Here is a 16642-nt window from a genome sequence, read left to right as displayed (position 1 = left end):
ATATAGTCTAAAACAGTAAGCAATGGCAGTCTTGGAAATGGTCTCCTGTTGCTATATCACATTGAATGAAAAAGATTTGAGTTGTTGAAAAAAGATATGCATAAGAAGGGAAGTGGTAAAAAGTTCGTTTATAAAAGTTAAAAAATTTTCCAGTTACAAAAATAATACATGTATATTGCACACAGTTCAAATACCCATAAGCAAGGAGAAGCAAGTAAGAGTGTTTTACTCATTAATTCTATCACTCTGAATGATAAAACATTACTTTGAAATATACCTTTCCAATATTTTTTAAACATCAGTGTAATTTTCAAATGAAGTCACTTTGTAATACTTCTTTGTAACTTTCTTTTCCACTTAATATGAATATTTTTCCATGTTGGATGTTCATACTGATCTATATCAGTCTTTTTAATGGCTACATATTTCAATTTATAGTGTATAATCCCAATTGATTTCTATATTTTTTGTTAGTAGCAATGCAGTATATAGTATTTCTTTAGAATACATTTAGAAATTTGACTGTTGGATTAAGGAACATGGAAAATTCTAAAGTTTCTGGAGTATTGTCAAAATGCTTGCCTTAAAGTTTATACTGATTGGTAGTGTATTAGTGTTAGTTGCTCAGTCATGTCCAGTTCTTTGCGACCCCATGGTCTGTAGCCCGCCAGGCTCTTCTTTCCATGGGATTGTCCAGGCAAGAATATTGGAATGGGTTGCCATGCCCTCCTCCAGGGGATCTTCCCGACTCGGGGGTCCAAACGTGTGTCTCTTATGTCTCCTGCATTGGCACATGGGTTCTTTACCACTAGTGCCGCCTGGGAAGCCCATGCTAACATCGGTGTCTACTGATTACTTTTTTGGGAGATATAAATTGGATTTGTACCATAAATTTGATTTTCTGGTCCTTCATTTTTTTCCCTAAAAGCTGATCAACTTATTTCTATTATTTTGATTTAATCAAAGACAGTTTTTACATCTACCACAGTTTAAATGATGAGTAAAAAAGAGAGACTTTTAACACAGCGTCTTGGAAAAGAAAGGGAGTGGAAAGTATTTTGTTGTGGTTGCACAGGTAAAACATGTCAGCTTCTCAGTGTATTTTGTGATTTCCTATAGAGGGTTTTTTAATTCTCTTTTGGATCATCCATGGGTTTTGGCTGCCTTGCAGGGAGTTGAAATATTTGAGCTCTAAGGAGTAAAATAGCTAGTGTTAAGTGTAGTATGTGGTGAAAATTGGGAGGATGAGAATATATATGTGAGATAATAGAAAATATATACGTAAGAATGTTTTTTATATATATCTCTGTTCCTTGGCACAGGGCTCCTAAAACCCTTGTAAATTTCTAAGTGATAAGAGAGTACTATGATACCAGGAGCATCTTTTTTGGTGGAGGAGGGGACATGCTGGGGGGCTTGAAGGATCTCAGTTCCCTGACAAGGGATTGAACCTGGGCCCCCTGGAATCCTAACCAATAGGATACCAGGGAACTCACATCTTTTGTTTTAATGTGGTGATTTTGGTTGGACTTCTGGGCCGGGATGGGTCACCAGAACGACCCAGTGATGATTAGAGGCTTGGAATTTTTAGCCAACCCCGTATTCTCCAGAGGGGAGAAGGGCTGGAAATGGGGGTCGTAATTGATCACACCTATGTGAGGAAGCCTCACGTAGTAAAGAAGACATACATAAAAGGCTTGGGGGAGGGCAGTGGGGACGGTGCTGGGTTTTCTTAACAGTCTTCTATTTAGTGAATCTGGTGCAGATTAATTTTATTTTTTCTGAGTGGATCTGTCACGGTTCTGTCACTTCTCTGATTCATGTATCTTTTGAAACTATTTTATTTTCTCCATTCCCCCATAAAGGGTGATGATGATGATATCCCTTACTCCCCTTGTTATTCAGTTGCTAAGTTGTGTCCGACTCTTTGCAGCCCCGTGGACTGCAGCACGCCAGGCTTCCCTGTCCATCACCAGCTCCCGGAGCTTGCTCAAACTCATGTTCGTTGAGTCGATGATGATGCTATCCAACCATCTCATCCTCTGTCACCTGCTTCTCCTCCTGCCTTCAATCTTTCCCAGCATTAGGGTCTTTTCCAGTGAGTCAGCTCTTCCCATCAGGTGGCCAAAGTATTGGACCTTCAGCACCAGTTCTTCCAGTGAATATTCAAGGTTGATCTCCTTTAGAATTGACTGGTTTGCTCTCTTTGCTGTCCAAGGGACTCGCAGGAGTCTTCTCTAGCACAAAAGTTCGAAAGCATCAATTCTTTGGTGCTCAGCCTTCTTGTATTCATATATGACTACTGGAAAAACCATAGCTTTGACTGTATGAACCTTTGTTGGGAAAGTGGTATGTCTGCTTTGTAATACATTGTCTAGTATTGACATAACTTTTCTTCCAAGGAGCAAGCAAACTCCTCTAGTAATTTGAAATAACTAGTTTGTTTTCCTCTCCTTTAATAGGAACAATAGCACCAGAATTTGTAGGGTTTTTGTTTTTTTTTTTTCGGTCATCTGAGACATCTTAAAGCCTGACTTTGCATTTTGCTACCTGAGACTTTATATATTCAACAGGTGTTCGCTAGCATTTCTTTAATGAGAGACAGACTTCTTGGAGCTTACATTCTAATTGTTGTAGGTACCCAAACAGATGCTCTGGGGCCAAAATGCTTTGTGAAAGAGAAAGCATCCATGGTAAGCTGTGAGCTGAACTCGGAGAGACTGTTAATATTTTGAACTGAGGATTAAGATTTCAGTCTTCTTGGAGTGATCTTAAATTATCACCTGGAGGACTTAGGCATTTAACTACACAATGTTACATGTAGTGTCTCACCATTTCAGTGGTCCCTTGTGCTTTTAGGATTTCCTCTATCAGAGCTCTCAGGTAGTTTCCTAATTTAATCTTTCTCTATTAAAATCGTCTTACAGCATTAGAGTATGCCATAGTTGGCAATTCTGAGTTCTTGAAAATAACTGAGTCACAGATTGCAACTGATATTATTCTGACTAGTGAAGTGCTAATGACTCAGACTCACAAAGTCTTCTCCCCTCCCATGGCCCGTGACAGGCCTCCATATGTTTTATTTATTTTTCTCCATATGTTTTAATTGACTTAGTCATTGATTTTGGCTTATTGCATCTGAAAACATACATGGTAAACTTAGATTTATGGCTTTAAAAAGAAACTATTCTCAAACATGTTTCATAGTGTATAAGTGTTTTCAGGCTTTGTATGTGAGGATTAAAGCCCAGGATTAAAGTCATCTGGTCCTGAACTGAGACCTACTGCTCTAAAGTCAATAGACTTTAATTACAATAGACTCTAATTATAATAGTAATTAATCTTTTCTCTAATTCTTTAGTTGAAAATATTTGGTTGAATGATTGTTTAAACTTGGGCAAACATAAGATTATGCAAATAAGTGTTCAATATGCTCAAATAATTTAAATGGAAGCGTCAACTGCTCAAAGATACTGCCTGCCATTGGGAATCAAGCTTTTAGGTTAAACACAATTGTAGTTGGAGCATTTGTGGGAGAGCTGTGCCTTTGATTGATTTATTTATTTTTTCTAGCCAAGTGGAACAAATCAGTTTATGGACACACACACATAGTAGGGAAAAAAAATATTATTTTAAACATCACACTCTGGGTTTCCAGGTCCAGTTCACAGACTAAGCACCTTCCTTCCTGTTGCTCCTACTGAATGCAACTGTAAAACCTGGATAGAGTGCATGGAGCAGCCTTTTGAGGACTCCGAAAAGCAAATAATGGCAGGTGGATTGGGAAAGAAGACCAGAATTTAAAGTGCCATTGAATTGGCAATGAGTTTACCATTTTTCCCCTCTGGTCCCCTTGCCATTTGGCCTGAGGGAGCTGTGGAAGCACAGTATGTAGGCTGGAGAGCTAAATAGAGAGCCCCAGGAAACCTGAAAGTATCTGAGAGATGGCAGAGGAGGAGGAGCGTGGGAAAGCAACTCCACATAGTTATCTATGAACTCTTGGGCTCATCCCTGAGGTACATGTGTGAATCTGAACCTGCTTAGCATATAAATGACTTTGAGAACTTACCTAACAAGTAGACAACCACTCAGGTTTCAGGCTAGCCACTGTGTGGCACACGCAGGAGGACACAAGCCCAATTAACATGCAAAGACTGAAAATTAAAACAAAATTGTTAACATTCTCCAGAAGATTTAAATGAGACCCAGAACCTTATAATATTCAGAATGTTCATAATATAATCATACTCAGCATTGGAAAACCCAGGAAAATCTCCACAAACATGTGAGACAACAGATGCTGAAATGACATAGGTATTGGGACTATGTAAAGACTTTATTTAGAGTAGCTATGGTACAAATTTTCCAAGAAGTTGGCTCACACTGTTGGAAAACAAATGGACAAATGAAATTCTTTGCTAAGAAATAGATGATATAAAGAAGAACCAATACCATAATAAAAATGAAAAACTGGATGGTTTCAGTAGCAGCATGAAGATGACAGAGGAAAGAATCAGTGATGTTGAAGATCAATAGAAATTATGCAAACTGAGTAACAAAGATTAAAAAGGCAGAGAAAAAAACAGAATTTCAGGGGCTTGTGGGACAAGAACAGAAAGTCTGACATTCATGTCATTGGAAACCTAGTAGGAGATGAGAGAAAGAAGGTAGTGCTAAAAATAATATGGCTGAAAATTTTCCAAATTTGGTGAAAGACATAAATATACAAATTCAAGAAGTCAGTAAACCAGCAAGATAAATCCAAAGAAATTCATATGACAACAGACCATAATCAAACTTCTGAAAACTACAAAGCAAATACTTGAAAGGAGCCAACGAAAAACGTTTTACTTACAGGGGAATGTGGATTTCACCCCAGAAACTATGGAGGCCATAAGTGGTTCAGTGTTTAAGTGCTGAAACAAATGAAACCAACCCAGAATTCTATATTCAGCCAAAAAAAAAACAACAAAAAAAAAACAGGTAGAACAAAGTCATTTTCAGACAAAGGAAAAGGCAGAAAATTCACAGCCAGCAGACCTTTACTAAATAATAGTTAATGGAAGCTCTTTGGACAGAAGTGAAATGATACCAGAGGGAATATTGTTACATGAGTAATGAAGGAAGATTCTACACATAGACATCACCAGATGGTCAATACCGAAATCTGAGTGATTATATTCTTTGCAGACAAAGATGGAGAAGTTCTATACAGTCAGCAAAAACAAGACTGGGAGCTGACTGTGGCTCAGATCATGAACTCCTTATTGAAAAATTCAGACTTAAAGAAAGTAGGGAAAACCAGTAGACCATTCAGGTATGACTTAAATCAAATCCCTTACGATTATACAGTGGAAGTGGCAAATAGATTCAAGGGATTCGATCTGATAGAGTGCCTGAAGAATTATGGACGGAGGTTCGTGACATTGTACAGGAGCCAGTGATCAAGACTATTCCCAGGAAAAAGAAATGCAAAAAGGCAAAACGGTTATCTGACGAGGCCTTACAAATAGCTGTGAAAAGAGAAGCGAAAGGCAAAGGAGAAAAGGAAAGATATAACCATTTGAATGCAGAGTTTCAAAAAATAGCAAGGAGAGATAAAGCCTTCTTCAGTGATCAATGCAAAGAAATAGAGGAAAACACTAGAATGGGAAAGACTGGAGATCTCTTCAAGAAAATTAGAGATTTTCTTGAAGTAAACAAGGGAACATTTCATGCAGATATGGGCTCGATAAAGGACAGAAATGGTATGGACCTAACAGAAGCAGAAGATATTAAGAAGAGGTGGCAAGTATACACAGAAGAACTATACTAAAATGATCTTAATGACCCAGGTAATCCCAGTGGTGTGATCACTGACCTAGAGCCAGACATTCTGGAATGCAAAGTCAAGTGAGATTTAGGAAGCATCACTATGAAAAAGCTAGTGGAGCTACACAAAGCCAAGAAAAAGAAAAAGCTAGTGGAGGTGATGGAATTCCAGCTGAACTAGTTCAAATCCTAAAAGATGATGCTGTGAAAGTGCTGCACTCAATATGCCAGCAAATTTGGAAAACTCAGCAGTGGCCACAGGACTGGAAAAGGTCAGTTTTCATTCCAGTCCCAAAGAAAGGCAATGTCAAATAATGTTCAAATTATTGCACAATTGCACTCATCTCACATGCTAGCAAAGTAATGCTCAAAATTCTCCAAGGCAGGCTTTAACAGTACATGAATTGTGAACTTCAACATGTTCAAACTGGATTTGGAAAAGGCAGAGAAACCAGAGGTCAAATTACCGACATTCGTTGGATCATCGAAAAAGCAAGAGAATTCCAGAAAAACATCTGCTTCATTGACTACGCTAAAGCCTAAAGCCTGTGTGGATGACAACAAAGTGGAAAATTCTTAAAGAGACTAGAATATCAGACCACCTTACCTACCTCCTAAGAAATTAGTATGCTGGTCAAGAAGCAACAGTTAGAACCAGACACGGAACAACAGACAGGTTCCAAATTGGGAAAGGAGTACATCAAGGCTGTATATTGTCACCCTGCTTATTTAACTTACATGCAGAGTACATCATGTGAAATGCAAGACTGGATGAAGCACAAGCTGGAATCAAGATTGCCGGGAGAAATATCAATAGCCTCAGATATGCAGATGATACCATCCTTATGGCAGAAAGTGAAGAACTAAAGAGCCTCTTTATGAAAGTGAAAAAGGAGAGTGAAAAAGTTGGCTTAAAGCTCAACATTCAGAAAATGAAGATCATGGCATCTGGTCCCATCACTTCATTTCAAATAGATGGGGAAACAATGGAAACAGTGACAGACTTTATTTTTTGGGGCTCCAAGATCACTGCAGATGATGACTGCAGCCATGAAATTAAAAGACGCTTGCTCCTTGGAAGAAAAGCTATGACCATATTAGGCTGTATTAGTAAAACATATTAGAAAGCAAAGACATTGCCAACAAAGGTCCACATAGTCAAAGTTATGTTTTTTCCAGTAGTCTTATATGGATGTTAGAGTTAGACCATAAAGAAAGCCGAGCACTGAAGAATTGATGCTTTTGAATTGTGGGTTGGATAAGTCTTGAGAGTCCCTGGACAGCAAGGGCGTCAAACCAGTCAATCCTAAAGGAAATCAGTCCTGAATATTTATTAGAAGGATTGATGCTGAAGCTCCAATACTTTGGCCACCTGATGTGAAGAACTGACTCACTTGAAAAGACCCTGATGCTGGGAAAGATTGAAGGCAGGAGAAGGGGGTAACAGAGGATGAAATGGTTGGATGGTATCACCGACTCAATGGACATGAGTTTGAGCAAGCTTTGGGAGTTGGTGATGGACAGGGAGGCCTGGCGTGCAGTAGTCCATGGGATCGCAAAGAGTTGAACAGGACTGAGCGACTGAACTAAGCTGAATGAAGGAAGAGCAACAGAAATAGTAGATATCTCAATAACTATAATAAACTATTGAATTCTTTAAAAATGTCTTGATTAAAATAAAAATTATAAAATTGTTACAGAGATTTCAGTATATATAGATGTAATATTTAAGATGACTGTAACTTAGAGAGAGGTAAAGAAAGCTATATTGTGGTAAATTTTCTCAATTCCACTTTAAATGGTAAATGGTTGATTTTAATTACACTTTGAAAAGTTAAATACTTATATTGTAATCTAGAGCAATCACAAGTAACTAATCAAAGTGATATAATAAAAACACAATAAATAAAAATGGAACACTAGAAAATGTTTAATACAGATGGAGAAATGAGGTAAAAGGGTGAAAAACAGGGAAGAATGGCAAATTAAAAAAGATCACAAAATCAAACATATCAATAATTATTTCAAATCTAAATAGTCTAAGCCAAACAATTAGTGCAGAGATCATCATATTCGGTTTTTAAAATAACCCGACACTGTACAGGAAAGTTAAAATACCCACTCCTGAGTGTTTACTCCAGAGAAATGAAAACTTATTTTCATACAATAACCTGTGCACAAATATTAATTTCATCTCTATAATTTCTTAAAATGGGAAAAAGTCTTTTGTGGTACATCCATAATACAATGGAATACTACTGACTAATATTAATAAAAAGGAACAAACTGTTGATCCATATGACAACTTGGATGGATCTCAGAGTTATCATATTGAGTGAAAGAAATAATTTCAAAAGGTTAAATGCTATATGATTCTATTATGTGAATTCTGTGATTCTGTTATATTGAAAATATAAAACTAGTGATCGAAAGTAGATCAGTAGTCACCAGGAGCTAGGGATGAGGAGAGAATGACTAAGGGATAAAACTCGTTGTCCTTCAGAGATAACATTTTAAGGGACTTTCTTGTGTGATGGTACCATTCTGTATCTTGATTGTGGCACTGATTACATGTGCTTAAATTCATAGAATTGTACACTAAAAAAGGTTCATTTTACTGTATGACAACATAAAAAGGTTTTTAAAAAGTTGACTCTAGTTTGAGTGCTTTGGCTCAGGAACAAGGTAGAATCTATGGTAATAACACTCTTATGGGAGGGAGTGGTCACTTGAAAGTGAGTTGTGTTAACATTGAGATCCCACTAAGCCCAGATTGCCCTAAAATGTTTAAATGAAAATTAGAAAGTAGTTGGAATATGGCTTGGAAATAAGACCTTTCAGACACAGAAGCAAAGAAAATGAGGGCGAATCTTGCCAAGTTGTAGGAAGCCAGGGGCCCCTGGGAGGAAAGATGGGCACTAGGAAATTCTCTTTGTTGGGATCTGCAGGGAACTTGGTTATATTCTATTTTGAGTGGTTTGCTGAGTTCATTTCCATTATCCCAAACTTTCAGTAAAAGCCTGCTGTACCCCTCAGACTAGGTTGATAGTACTTTGGAGAAAAACTGTCCAGGAAGAGCAGAGTATAGCAGCAGAAGGCAAGATGTGAACTAGAGAGTTCAGTGGGAAATGAAAATCAGAGTTGGGGTGAATATGAGGACTTGGAATCCACAGAATGGGAGCTCGGAGCGTGGGTTTCCTACAGTGTGGTTCTGTCTTTGTTGACCAGTATTAAAAAGAAAGTGTAGATAGTTTGGGGCAACTCAGGAGACATCTAAGTGATGAAAGTTTAATCCCTTTTGTCATGCTAACTGCTGACACTTAACTTACTTGACGGTTAAGTTTTATGAAAAATTGAGTACCAAATATTGATTACTAATTTTATATATTCTGTATACCTTTCACCCAAACTGCTCATACTGTTAACTGTAAACTACTCGATAACATTTCTCATTGGAATAGACAGTAAGAGTAGTGACTGTTACTGATTAAAATCACCTAGTTCTTTTCCATGAGGGAAGATGATACAGACTTTTGGGTATAATGGGCTTGGAAGTCAGGAAGACCTGGGATCCAGTCCTAGCTCCACCACTCATTTAGTTGTGTACTCTGACCAGATAACACACTTTTTCTCAGCAGGGGTTATTAGAGAGGTGGAACCTTACAGGATTGTTGCAAGGATTAAGTTCACATGAGCAGCATCCATCTACCCTCCAGGCACATAACATCCTTCTTTATTACCACTCTTATGGTTCACTGCCCAACTTACTGTTAGTTTGAAAACACATTAAAAAATTACAATGGGCTCAAAAGCCAACTAGCAGTAATCCTAAAAAAACTGAGTGCAGTTGAATTGCTGCCTTGCCCTAAGCATCATTCCACATTTGCTGCTGTTCTGCCCTATTACCTTGGCTCATTCAGAGTCGGTAACCTTGCTGAAAACTTCTAAAGATCTTAAATTGCTTCTTGTGAAAGGATCAGAAATAAAATATACTTTTATTGTCAAAAAATGCCAAATATTTCCTTAGTGTGTTTAATTATCTAAATGTGTGGGTTGAGTTTCTGTCATGATCTGCAAAATATAGCATACAGTCTTGACAGAATGAATCAGAAGAGATTACGTGTGAACATGTGCACTGCAGCCTGAGTGTTCCCAACTGGGGCAGGGGTGTATTCGTGAAAGCTGTGCACGAAGCATTCCCAGTTGACTCAGGGAGTAGATTCTAGAAGAGCAATTAAAATTTTACTGTAACAGATTCCTAGTATGAATCAGATGAGCTTAGTTTTCTGGCTAGGAGAAATGAAAATAAATTGGACTTGATACAACTAGGATTTAATTCTCTACAAATCTTTGCGTTACTGAATGGAACCTCTGCCTTTGGGGCTGCAAGTTGTGTTGTGGTGAAATAGGGGTTCCTTCCATGTCTGTTTTGGTGGCTGATGTGTGATGAGACAGGAATTGGTTTGCCTAGGGCTTGCTCCTTGGAAGAAAAGCTGTGACAAAGCCTGCTGCTGCTGCTAAGTCACTTCAGTCGTTTCCGACTCTGTGCGACCCCATAGACGGTAGTCCACCAGGCACCCCTGTCCCTGGGATTCTCCAGGCAAGAACACTGGAGTGGGTTGCCATTTCCTTCTCCAGTGCATGATAGTGAAAAGTGCAAGTGAAGTTGCTCAGTCGTGTCCGACTCTTAGCGACCCCATGGACTGCAGCCTACCAGGCTCCTCCATCCATGGGATTTTCCAGGCAAGAGTACTGGAGTGGGGTGCCATTGCCTTTTCCGGTGACAAAACCTAGACAGTGTATTAAAAAGCAGAGACATCACTGTCAACAAAGGTCCGTGTAGTCAAAGCTATGGTTTTCCCAGTAATCATGTACGGGTGTGAGAGTTGGACCATAAAGAAGGCTGACAAAATCCTCCTTTCCAAGTTTAAAGATGAGTTTGTTGTCTCTTGACTTGACTTTGCTTACTTACTTCATCAGGAAAGTTTCCAGTTTCATCAGGATTGGCAGGTAGTTGAAGACTCGAGAGTCTCCTGGATAGCAAAGAGATCAAGCCAGTCAATCCTAAAGGAATGTAATCCTGAATATTCATCTGAGGGACTGATGCTGAAGTTCCAGTAGTTTGGCCCCCTGATGAGAAGTCCAACTCATTGGAAAAGACCCTGATGCTGGGAAAGATTGAGGGCAGGAAGAGAAGGGAACAATAGAGGATGAGATGGTTGGATGGCATCACCAATTCAATGGACATGAGTTTGAGCAAACTCTGGGAGATGGTGAAGGACAGGAAAGGCTGGTGTGCTGCAGTCCATGCGGTTGCAAAGAGTCAGATGTGACTTGGCGACTGAACAACAACCATAACAATGCTGTACATTAACATCTAGGCAGGAAAGGCTAATGGTTGGCATAGGAGGTCAGGTATCAGGGGCACAGGTCTTGGTTCTGGCTGAGGTATCAGGCCTGGCATTCAGGCACAAGAGAACGTAAAAGCTGCCGAAGTCCTAGAACTACAGTACAATGTAGAAATTTGGTGAAGGAAGAAAGAATCTGATTCACCTGAGCTACTTTGGTAGGAGTTTCTTAGTTTTCCCAAAGTAAATACAGGGCTGTTCTTAGTGTGGGGGACAAGGGTGAGTTGGGAGTTAGGGCCTAATGGCAAGTAGAGGGTAAAGGAGACAGTCATGGGAATGAAAGAAGTTGAGATAATTCAGGAGATTTCTCTAACATGAGCATGTTTTCAGCTGCTTAATTAAAAAGAAATATTATATGTTATTTGACCTCTGTTTAGGTTAAATAACACCTCCTTACCTCTCCTGTCCCCATTCTTGAGTCTCACTTGCAGAGGCCATCACTTTCAATTCTTGAAACTTTTTGGGGGTAGTTTGCCTTTATATTTATAAATAACATGCTTATAATGCTGTTTCTTGATTTTTTTCAATATTGGACATGATCTAGAGGCTTCATACTGGGAAAGATTACTCTGCTTTTATATTCTCTGCCCAGCCTTTCCTCTTTCTTACTCCTAGATGCTCATCTTTTCCCATATAGTTGATTTTTTAAATTGATTGGCAGATTTAACTATGTAAATTAATAAATAATATTTATTTTGTTATTATGACTTTGTGTACCATGGTTGTTCTTATTGCTGGTAAAGCGTTTAGTGTTCCCTGGAGTTAATTATTTCATTTTTTTCATTTGCATGTAATCTTTATTCTCTGACAGAACTGTAAAACTCATGTAATATAAACTCATCAGATTGTATGTCATTTTTCACTTTGGAGACATTCCTTCCAATTTTCCTTCATTGGCTGCTACATGGCTGTCATGGAAATAGTTTTTACCCTTTCCTGAATCCAAAATCTTGTTGTTGTTCTGAAGGCATGATATTATGTAACTGAGATAGGCATGGGAGGTAAAATATTTTGAGAACCTTACATCCCTGAAAATTGTTCTTTCCCCTCTCCTCTCAGATTTTTGGTTGGCTGTTGTTCTTGTTTAGTCGCTAAGTCATGTCCAATTCTTTTGTGATCCCATTAACTGCAGCCCATCAGGCTCCTCCATCCATGGGATTTCCTGGACAAGAATACTGGAGTGGGTTCCCATTTCTTTTTCTATGGGATCTTCCCGAGCCAGGGATCAAACCCATGTCTCCTGCATTGCCATGTAGATTCTTTACCACTGAGCCACCAGGGGAAGCCCTTTTGGTTGGCTAGATATGAAATTCTCTGTTAGAAGTCATTTTCCTTCAGAATTATGAAGGCATTGCTCTAGTGTCTTTCTAGCTTTTATTATTGCTTCTGAGAAATATGATGCCATTCTGATCCCTGTTCAATTGTATATAAACTGTCCTTTCTAGAAAATTTTAGAATCTATTTTGGTGTTGTGAAATTTCAGGCTGTAGTGTTCTGAAGTAGTTCTTCTTCTTTTTAAAATTCAGTCCTTATTCTCTTTATTCTGAGGTTTTAAATCAATCTTTTCAATGTGAAACTCATGTCTTTCAGTTATGAGCAATCCTGTCTTTGAAAATTTCTACTTTGTTTTTTTCCATTCTGTTTTGGGGATTCTTATTTTTCCATTGTTGAGATTCTTGAAATAGTCTCATTTCTTTCTTCTTTTTCCACCTGTTTTGCTCTTTGACTTCTTGTTCTATTTCTTAGAATATTTCAGTTATTATTCCCCATCCTGCTCTGAAGCTTTTCCCTTTAAATTTGTGCTGTTATGTTTTCATTTTCCAAGGTAATTTTGTTTGTTTTCTGAAGGTTGGAATCTTCTTGTCTTATGTTGCTAATGATCTAAAGATTTTTTTTTTCCTGTTCCTTGCTTGATCATTTTCTTCAGAGTTTCCTTCCTTCTGTTTTCTTTGCTATTTAACTTTTATGTTAAATTGTCTTCACATACGTGATTGTCCTTGTCCAGCCTTTTGTTTTTTAAAAGTGAGGTACTAAAATGTAAGCAGAACAGTGTACGGGCAAGTTTCATTAACTAGTGGGAAGCGGGACATTTCCTAGGGGGATCCAGGATTGCCAGTAGCTGTGGGTCTTTTCTTTTGGGCCTGAGAAACTTTCTCAGTTTTCTCAGAGAAATCCTCCTGGCTAGCTATATGGACAGATTTGTGTTACAGAACTGAGGAGAGAAGAGTGTTTTTGTGGATGGGGAAGGGCTCATTGCTCCCAGGCAGACTCTCCCTCAGTCCCACTGCTTTTAGTAAGAAGCCTCACTCCTATTTACACTGAGTCCTCTCTGGTCCCACACCTCCAAATACTGAACCGTTAAGGCATCTCTCTAGGGAGAAGCCCCAGACAGCGGAGAGAACCTCTGGAGTGTGGGCGCTGCTCCAGCTCTGTGCGCCACCTAGTGTAACTGGGGTCTGGATCAACGGCTTTCAGCAACGTAGGATTTTATATTCTCTATACAGATGTAGTGGTTCTCTTTAAAAAACGCAACTGCCTAGGATGCTAATTCTGTGTAATACCTATTTCTGGGCTTTACATTTTCCTCCTTTGATTTTTTTTTCTTTTTTTCAGAGCAAATTGGAGCTTTGGCAGATCAGCACATTGTCCATGTGGCATGTGGCGAGTCCCACAGTCTGGCCCTCAGTGACCAGGGCCAGCTGTTTTCCTGGGGTGCAGGTAGTGACGGTCAGCTGGGACTCATGACTATTGAGGATTCTGTGGCAGTACCCAGGTAAGAATGTCAGTTACTGTAAAGGTTATTTCCTGCTAGTTTCTTTGTTAGACTCCTTGGTTTGGGTTCTGCTTTCTTCTTTAATTAATAATTGTTGTTTCCTTTGAGTCACTGTCATGACTTATACTGTTACAACACTTGTCCCCAGAATTGTTATTGTAGAAGTGTTTGAAAGTGAAAGTTGCTTAGCTGTGTCTGACTCTGTGAGCCCATGGACTACACAGTCCATGAAATTCTCCAGGCCAGAATACTGGAGTGGGTAGCCTTTCCCTTCACCAGGGGATCTTCCCAACCCAGGGATTGAACCTAGGTCTCCCGAGTTGCAGGCGGATTCTTTACCAGCTGAGCCACAAGGGAAGCCTGATAGAAGTGTTTATCTCCAGTTAAAAAATGTGAGTTGTTGGGGAAATATACTTCATTTATTCTGATAGCCTGTTGCTGGTAGTGTTTGGAGCTCATTAAATGTTTGAATTAAAAAACCTCTTTTTACACGCTGCACTTATTAACCTTTAGCTTAAAATTGCAAGCCTAAATCAATTATTCAGTTAGACGCTTTAAAGTTCAGTCACAGAGCTGACCTGTTACTCTTTAATAATAGGCCAAATTACCTTCAGCATTATCAACAGCTAGTATACCAAATATACATAAGTTCTTTAACACAGAAGTACTAATACAATGGTTTTTAATCCCTTAAGTATTTACTTAATTCTAAATCTTAGAATGAGGGCTTCACTGGTGGCTCAGTGGTAAAGAATCCATCTGCCAATGCAGGAGACTCAAGTTTGATCCCTCGGTCAGGAAGATCTCCTGGAAAAGGAAATGGCAACCTACTCCAGTATCCTGGCTTGGAGAATCCCATGGACTGAGGAGCCTGATGGGCTACAGTCCATGAGGTCACAAAAGAGTCAGACACCACTTAGCGACTAAACAACAACAAAATCGTAGATGATTTGGCTAACAGATGCTTCACCACTAAGAAAATGTCTGTAGTATTGAAGTTACTCTCAAGTGGACATTTTGGGGGTGGCGTCTCTGTTTGTTGAGGGTTCTTAATGATCAAAGAGGCCACTGGTTTAAATCCTTCATTTAATTCCTATTCCTTTGTACTTCAAATGTACAACGTTTTCCTGTTGCAGTACTAGTCACATTCATTGCAATTTTTAATTTAATAACTAACTTTAGTACAAAGCTGGGAGCTCTTGATGCCAGGATAACTGGATTATTTATTTTAGCATCACCATTGCTAACGGTGCTCTAGCACATGCATTGCTCAATATAGGTCTGGTTAATAAATGGCCTCTCCTCTCCTGCCCAGGAGAAGGCAATGGCACCCCACTCCAGTACTCTTGCCTGGAAAATCCCATAGATGGAGGAGCCTGGTAGGCTGCAGTCCATGGGGTCGCAAAGAGTCAGACACGACTGAACGACTTCGCTTTCACTTTTCACTTTCATGCATCGGAGAAGGAAATGGCAACCCACTCCAGTGTTCTTGCCTGGAGAATCCCAGGGACAGGGAGCCTGGTGGGCTGCCGTCTCTGGGGTCACACAGAGTCGGACACGACTGAAGCGACTTAGCAGCAGTAGCAGCCTCTCCTGCCCAAGTATTGTCCCTTTTAAAGCACAATACATTCTTCCTCCTCCTCTGTTTTGCCCTTCTTAGATTTTTGTCTCTTTAATCAAAAGCTGTTTTAGGGAAAAGAGAAACACGGAGAAGGTAAGAATAATTTGACTCATGTCTTGGGTTCATTACTTTCAAAAATTAATTTAATTTTGGGAGAAGAGGGTGAGTGGAAATATAAAAAAAGGGATGGCTTATTTTAGTGAAATTGCATGTAATATTAAGGAAAAGATTTATAACATTCATGACAAAAATATTTCATTTGTTGAATGAATACTCAAGTCATTAGTGGCGTTTCATTTCAAAAAATGAAGTAGTCTGTGTTACAGTAGCAATTTATTATTATTTCTATTCAGTTCAGTTCAGTCACTCAGTCGTGTCCTACTCTTTGTGACCCCATGAACCAACTCCATCACCAACTCCCGGAGTTCACTCAGACTTACCTCCATTGAGTCAGTGATGCCATCCAGCCATCTCATCCTCTGTCGTCCCCTTCTCTTCCTGCCCCCAATCCCTCCCAGCATCAGAGTCTTTTTTGTTTTGTTTTGTTATTATTTTATTTTTTTAATTTTATTTTTTAACTTTACAATATTGTATTGGTTTTGCCATATATCAAAATGAATCCGCCACAGGTATACAATGTGTTCCCCATCCTGAACCCTCCTCCCTCCTCCATCCCCATACCATCCCTCTGGGTCGTCCCAGTGCACTAGCCCCAAGCATCCAGTATCGTGCATCGAACCTGGACTGGCGACTCGTTTCATATATGATATTATATATGTTTCAATGCCATTCTCCCAAATCATCCTACCCTCTCCCTCTCCCACAGAGTCCAAAAGACTGTTCTATACATCAGTGTCTCTTTTGCTGTCTCGTATACACAGTTATTGTTACCATCTTTCTAAATTCCATATATATGCATTAGTATACTGTATTGGTGTTTTTCTTTCTGGCTTACTTCACTCTGTATAATAGGCTCCAGTTTCATCCACCTCATTAGTACTGGTTCAAATGTATTCTTTTTAATGGCTG

General features: G+C 39.1%; 1 protein-coding gene across 8 annotated transcripts in view; it reads left to right on the top strand.

Moving 5' to 3' along the window:
- Positions 1-16642, top strand: part of HERC3 (HECT and RLD domain containing E3 ubiquitin protein ligase 3) — a 144006-nt gene that overhangs the window by 35675 nt on the left and 91689 nt on the right. For all 8 annotated transcript variants that reach the window (XM_025290415.3, XM_025290417.3, XM_025290414.3 and 5 more), the window contains one exon: positions 13833-13992. In XM_025290415.3, coding sequence (XP_025146200.1) covers positions 13833-13992 — 160 coding nt within the window. The remainder of the gene's footprint in view (positions 1-13832; positions 13993-16642) is intronic.

Source organism: Bubalus bubalis, chromosome 7 (assembly GCF_019923935.1).
Source record: "Bubalus bubalis isolate 160015118507 breed Murrah chromosome 7, NDDB_SH_1, whole genome shotgun sequence".
Taxonomy (NCBI): domain Eukaryota; kingdom Metazoa; phylum Chordata; class Mammalia; order Artiodactyla; family Bovidae; genus Bubalus; species Bubalus bubalis.
The sequence above is the reverse complement of the archived record's forward strand: the minus strand, read 5'-3'. Positions and strand labels throughout refer to the sequence as shown.